This window comes from Falco naumanni, chromosome 9, assembly GCF_017639655.2.
Source record: "Falco naumanni isolate bFalNau1 chromosome 9, bFalNau1.pat, whole genome shotgun sequence".
In the NCBI taxonomy this organism is placed as follows: domain Eukaryota; kingdom Metazoa; phylum Chordata; class Aves; order Falconiformes; family Falconidae; genus Falco; species Falco naumanni.
This window is the reverse complement of record NC_054062.1, coordinates 48,209,859-48,216,520: the sequence shown is the minus strand read 5'-3', so window position 1 is coordinate 48,216,520 and position 6,662 is coordinate 48,209,859. Positions and strand designations below refer to the sequence as shown.

Below are 6,662 nucleotides of genomic sequence, written 5' to 3'. Positions count from 1 at the left end.
TTACTTTTGTTCCCAAAACGTGCATTACCTCTCTCCCTTGGGAACCCGTCCCTATGGCAACATATAGGGCTATCTGGATGCAGGCATGCTGGTACTTTGACAGCCCCTTCTTCCTGTGACAGTTCTTACGGCAACATCCTGGGATTGTCAGAAAGATGACGTGAGATCGCCTGTGTCCAAGACACCATTTGGATGATTTTCTACTGAGAACTTTTTTTTGCAGTCTTTCACTCTTCTAACTCTTGAACTCTCAGTCTGTACACCATGACTGCAATTTTATCTGAAATGTGTTGCAAAATCTATGTATTTGCTTTTATCAGCAAAAATCTGTAACCTCAAATGAGATGTTTTTGACAAGACCTACTTTCCATAAAGCCACGTTGCCAAGTGTTGCATGCTGCTTCTGTGGTTCTTTCTGAACTGAATCCCACAGCGGCTTTTCCCTTGTTTTGCTCAGATGCTAACAAAGTTTGCTTGTAGCTACACCACCAACGCAATGGATTTCTAGCTATGCTCTTTATACACACAGTTACTGGGATGAACACTGTTACCACTTTTTTCCACTCTGTTGTGAGTAAATATGCTACATCTGAGCATGTCATAAATTTCCCAATTAAAAATGCCCCTCATGCGCTGCTGGCTTTGGATGATCAGAGGGAGTGTATGGGTGTGCAGGGTGGCAACGTGGAGCTCCAGGAACTGCAGTCAGGACTTCTGATTTCAAAAGCATGGAACTCCTTCCCAGGGGCAGTCACCAGCCACAGCCAAGAGCTTTGGGCTACATCCTAAACATCCATAGGGTCCGGAAAGGTTGAGACCCTTTGGAGTGATGCTTAAAATGAAATCTGTCACAGTTGGGCTTTTGTTGCACACAAAGACATGACAGCACAAGGTACAAGGGTTCTTGATATCCCTTTGGTTTTGGCAGTACAGACAGCGTTTCCTTACTTTACCAGCCTTCTCAAAGACAATGAGAGCCTCTGGGACCTACCAGGAGTGCACAGGAGTGCAAGGGGTTTTTTAATCCATACTGAACAGAGCCCACAACTGACATTTCACATGAAAAAAAGGTTAAAAAAGAAACTGTGATCTGTGGCACCAAGACGTATTTAAAACTTCATTAAATATCACAGGTGGCATTGAGGTAATCTTCTCTGATCTAGATTTTAAAGCTCACAAGCTTCCAGAATTGCTTATTCCTTACCGAGGCCAAGAGACAACTTGGAACTTTGCTCTCACTGCGGGAAAAGTCAGGCGTGGATGAATATTGACACAAATTAAATTATACATTTGTGTGTATGCTCTTTGAGAAAGTGCAGGGGCACTTCGTGCAGATGTGCACTCCTGGTAGGTCCCAGAGGCTCTCATTGTCTTTGAGAAGGCTGGTAAAGTAAGGAAACGCTGTCTGTACTGCCAAAACCAAAGGGATATCAAGAAATGATGGAAATTATGATTTTGGGCTATCTAGAAGTCTTACAATTTATACTTATAATTGAGAGTTTCTCTCACTTATAAATCAGAAATTAGAAATCTCTTGCTTTTGAGATCCTTTCTTGAAGGTGCATGGGTAGCATTAAACTCAAACCCAGTTACTTACCTGACTGATCCACTACACAGATCCAACTAGTACAACAGACAAAAAAGAAGCCGTATCATGCCCAGTTGCAGCAGAAGGCATTTCATTATCACTCTGCTCCTTTTGTCTCAACTGTCTGTCAATGTTAAGGAAGACAGAAAGAGGATGCCACTGCGCCACCAGGAAGGATTTGACTTCAGAACAACCAAACTACAGACAATTACTTTCTATTTTACATATGACTGGGAATAGCTCTGCACAGTCATGGAAACTTTAAAATATTTTCTGGTTTTTTAATAGAGCTTAAAAAATATTCCTTCTATTTTGTTCCATTTTTTTCTGTGCTTGTCTTTCTGTTAATGTTTATGCCAAGCACCATTGTGAAACCCCTCTGGTATCATCAACCCCTGAATAGGGTTTATCATTTCTAGATCCATACGTGCATGCACACTTCAGGTTCATAATTAGGCAGGAAAAATGTCAGACCCTAAAAAGCAAAACACAGCCCGTCACATGCCGGGTGGCAGAATCAAACGGAGGCGGTTGGGAGGCTGGGAGCTGCCTGAAGCTCTGAGTCCTGGCTCTAGTCAGGAACGACAGATGGTGTTTGTCAAGAGGATAGAGCCTTACCTTCTTATTTTTATCATGGAAATATCACAGTAAGAAAACTATCAGCATTCACTAGTTTATCTAACAGATTTAAGAAATACATCCCACTGAAAAAAAATTCCAGAATTCCTGCTGGAAAACAGACTGCCAGATGCAACTGGAAATCCCCATTAAAAGATGCAGTTTTTTTATCAAGAGATGTTGTCAGCCACTGCCTGTATTTTATTTTCTCATGAAGAAAATGCACTGAGCATACACAGAGATCACATTCAATACAGATTTATCATTACAGAACAATCAGAAAACAAAGATACAATCAATAGTATTTCCTGTAGCAGAAGATATTGAAGGAACTGATTTAAGCTGAGAATGAAATGAGAAATACTTAAACCAACATAAGTGATTTTTACACAGACATTTAAGTCTAAATAAACATTCTCAGCCAGGATCTGCTGCATTGTTGCAATCTTTACAATCAACAGCTTTATCAGACCTATGCCTAACGACTAAGCACAGACCAGAATCGCCTTGTCTGAGAGCCCGTGCAAACAAAAACCCAGAAGAACAGTCCCAGTCTGAAGCCACAGCCTACCTGAGCTGATGAAAGGATCCACACGGAGCAAAGAGTACAATAAAACAAGGAGACAGACTTGCCCGTGTGCCAGGCAATAACTACAAGGCAGGCTAGGGTTATATCTACACGTAGGTTTCACTGATTTCACTTGAAGAAGCTCTCTAAAGTTTGCAGCCTTAATCAAAGTTTTGTGAATGTGCAGAATTCTATGACACACTGCCTGGAACTGATTTTTCAAAGAATTATACTGAAAAAAAGTCACAACACAAAGCTAGTGAAGAAGCTACTTTGCCACATATTTTGTGAGTTCCATAAACCTGATGACCAGACTTTCTCCAAATGGACAACTAAAACTAGAACTTGAAAGACCACCTCTACTTCAATTACACCAGCTGGACTTTAAACCAGTCCTGTGGGTGTTGTGTGCCAGAGATCAGACCAGTCATCACAGCCGGGCATTAAAATCTACAGATCCCACTCCTCTGCCTGCCTGTCCCTCTGAGGTTTGAAGCAAAGCAGGTGCCACCCCGCTCCCCAATATCATAGACCGCTATCACATCATGCGTTACGTCACTTCTCGTCTTGCCTGGTTTCAACACAACTGCTTCCAAGGACCACCTGCCTGCCAGCTAGTGACACACAGTGGCCTTCTGTGATGCGGCCCATTCTGGATCATTTACTTGGTGAGACTACAATGAATGGGATTATTGAAAATGTTGATTTAGTTCCTTATATCTCTAAAGATCTCCAAGCAATTTCGCTCACTTTGCAAAATGAAAAGGCTACGTAAACCACCACAGATCAACTCAATCACGTCATTGAAGGGGGAGATACATACTCTTACTCTCAAAGAATGAAGTTTAGGACAGTGAAGATTTAATTACATAGTTGAAACCACAAGAAGAATTTGGATAAATGAAAACCTTATTACTCAAGTTACAATTTGCCTACAAAACAGGGATTAATCACTTGTTCTCAAAACCAGCAGTAGAGATAGAACAAGCTGACCTTTGGAGAGAGCTGACCAGTTCAAAATAACTTCAAAGCTCGTTTTCCCTTCTTCTTCCAGTGCCGTGGTATGATTCTCAAAGGATCAGAAAAGAGAAGACTGGAAGTTTGTTTTTTTCCCCCAGGAAATATACATAATATAACATACTTCCATGCATTGTTTTCTTAATGACCTTCTCTTACCAGTTTGTATTAATACTAAATCATCTTTATTTTGAGTTTTCTGGCTTTGTCTAATTTGCAAATTTTCTCTGAAATGCTTGCTAGAATTTTCAGTCACTTTGTGCTTGAAAATTTTAGCTTGCTTCTGAATGTCTGCCAACAGTAAACAGCATTTGGAAGATACTGGTCCTTTATCCTCCTGGAAAGCTACTTGCAGCTAAGATACATACAAACATTTAAATTGTAGGAAAATGTTACATATACGCACAATCACCCCTTATGATAAACAAGAAGAGGACAGCATTTCTTACATATAGCTCAAGACATATTAAACGGATGCAACAATTTTTTTTTTATCTGAACATCTGTCAGGTCTGCCTACTGCTTTTTGCCTACTGAGAAATATGGTACATGGAGTAACATAATTAGGAAATGTAATCATCCCTTTCTGAGAAGGCAGACTTGTTGCTTCAGGATAGTCTTCCCCCACAGCCCCTCATGTCAGCTTCAACAACGGATGCCACAGCAATGTAAAGATGAGGAGGGAGAAGTAGCTCGTGGAGGTGGTGACTCTCGAAGCCAAGCTTTTTGCATTGCAGTTGTTTGAGTAGCAGCAGTGAACGCTCACTCCAGGCGCTCTGGATCCGTCCCTCCTGGCCCGCTCGCAGAAGGACCTGAACGAACAGGACTTCATAATGCCACCTGGAACAGAGCCACATTGAACCCAAAGGGACCTGCACGTTCATGGCCACCTGCTCCTGCCCACATGCCCTCAGCACCAACCCAACCATCCAATATTGAACAACATTAGGTCTGGCTGTCCCTTACAAGTAAACGAATATAACTGCATCAGATTACAGCACACTAACGAGTTCCCACTCAAGGTAAATAATTGCAATTTATCTTGGATGCAACTGATACAGCTTAAATATCTCTGAGCGTGCTCAAGTTCAGTGCCTCATTAGCTGCTTTTCCTTCCTAATTTCCAGGTAAGTCATTTCACTTTAAAATGATAGATTTAAATAAGAAGTGGGCAATACTTATAGTGCTTTTTTACAGCTTTGACACAGCACGGATAAAGCTCGTCACAGCACACTGACAAATCACACTCCACAGGATTTTGTATTAGATTGCTGCTAAACCAATAAAATTAGGGATTGAGATTTATTAATAGGGTTTGTTTTGAGAGGAAATATTTACCTTTGTTTTTCTCCTTAGCTTACCATACACTCTTATTTTTCCAACACTGATTATTTATTTCTATTATTAAAAATGTAATGAGTCTGAACTGTTTGTGACTACTTACTTCCTTGTCCTCTAATGACCGCACATGCATCTGAATGCCCTGGACATTGCTGAGTTCCTTGTCTGTTACAGTCTTCATCACTAGAACCTACACAGGTGTAACACTGCAGTGCCTCACCTGGCATTAAAGAAGAAAGACCACTTATCACTGTAGTGTTTAGTTTACAAAAAATATTTTAAAATATCAGCTGCACAGTCCTTCTAATTTTGTTGGAAGCACATGCAAAAAATTGCAAAGGTTTTAAAAAATCTGAAGATTCTGCAATTTCTATCATAATTTCTTTTTTAGAAGTGGTCCAGATACTGATTTTAAACATAAAAAATAATCAGCCACATATTAGTTGTTACAATTCACTTAAAATAATCCAAGAACATCTGATCTTCTGTAATTGTATCCACACCTCCTTGCAACATTTTCAGAGCAGAGTCCACTGTAACAAGTTGGGAGTATCATGTTTCCCCCCACCTTCCCTCATGATCTTTGGTCCACAGTACCACGAAAAAGTCATTGTACATGTGCGAAATCACACTGTGGTCCGTATTTCAGTTCCTCCTAGAGTACCACTCCGGCTGGCTGGCACAACAGTGTTTCTTAAGTTTTGCTTTTCTTTAAACATTGCAACCGTAACTCAGTCCTGTACCTTTTCCTTGTTCAAACTGTGAGGCATTTTCAAAGGCAAGCACGAATTTCAAATATTATTTAAGATACCATGGTTGAAACCTGCAGAGCAGAAAGCACTCGCGGTCCATAGGGACACACGCATTTAAATTCGTTACCTTACATCCTGACATTTACATTTCATAGCACTGGTGAAATTCTGCACTGCCAACCACATACACAAAATAAACTGAAACCGAACAGACTCAGGAGAGAAGCCCGGAACAGCGAAGAGGCTCAGCCACGCCTCAAGTAGGAAATGAAAAATAAATAACAAAGGAAAGGGAGTTGACTTACTTTTGAGTACAAAAAGGGAGCTGACAAGAACCAGGCTGAAGACTGTCCACATCATGAAGATCCAAGAGATGTACCATTAGGCAAAGAAAGCAGTTTGTTTGCTATTGAAGCCTTAATGCTTATCTTACATACCTAATCCTCTGCAGAGGATAACTTACAGGATAAAGAGGTGTGCGAGAATGCTACTTATCTAGCTTACTCTGGTTGTACTTCTAATCACACGTCTTTCCATCTCCACAAACCCTGCAGGCAAACTCACCCAGCAGCAGGAAGAAGAAAACGCAGCCACCTTTCGGTGATAGATACGCGTAAAACCCACCATCCCACCACCGCATGTCACAGCCTTCAACTCATGCAAGCAGCCTCGTTACATTCACCTACGGGATTTGCTGGATCAGGGTTAGAGGATTAAACATTTCGGAGGATTAAGCCTAGGCTCGAGACCTCAGAGCGGTTCAAATCTAGCATATATA

General features: G+C 41.0%; 1 protein-coding gene across 4 annotated transcripts; it reads right to left on the bottom strand.

Moving 5' to 3' along the window:
* Positions 1-2,389: 2,389 nt before the first annotated feature.
* On the bottom strand, positions 2,390-6,571 carry LOC121094316 (CD59 glycoprotein-like). 4 transcript variants are annotated; one of them, XM_040607716.1, is made up of 4 exons: positions 6,449-6,539; positions 6,190-6,231; positions 5,236-5,352; positions 2,390-4,631 (listed from the first exon to the last, which is right to left on the bottom strand). In XM_040607716.1, exons 1-4 carry the CDS (start codon positions 6,522-6,524, stop codon positions 4,426-4,428), a joined length of 441 nt encoding a protein of 146 aa, XP_040463650.1. In that variant the 5' UTR covers positions 6,525-6,539; the 3' UTR covers positions 2,390-4,425. The 4 variants fall into 4 exon arrangements, with proteins under 4 accessions (XP_040463650.1, XP_040463651.1, XP_040463652.1 ...); XM_040607719.1 differs by having other exon boundaries at positions 4,469-4,603; positions 6,449-6,571; XM_040607717.1 differs by lacking the exon at positions 6,190-6,231 and having other exon boundaries at positions 6,449-6,565.
* Positions 6,572-6,662: the final 91 nt, after the last annotated feature.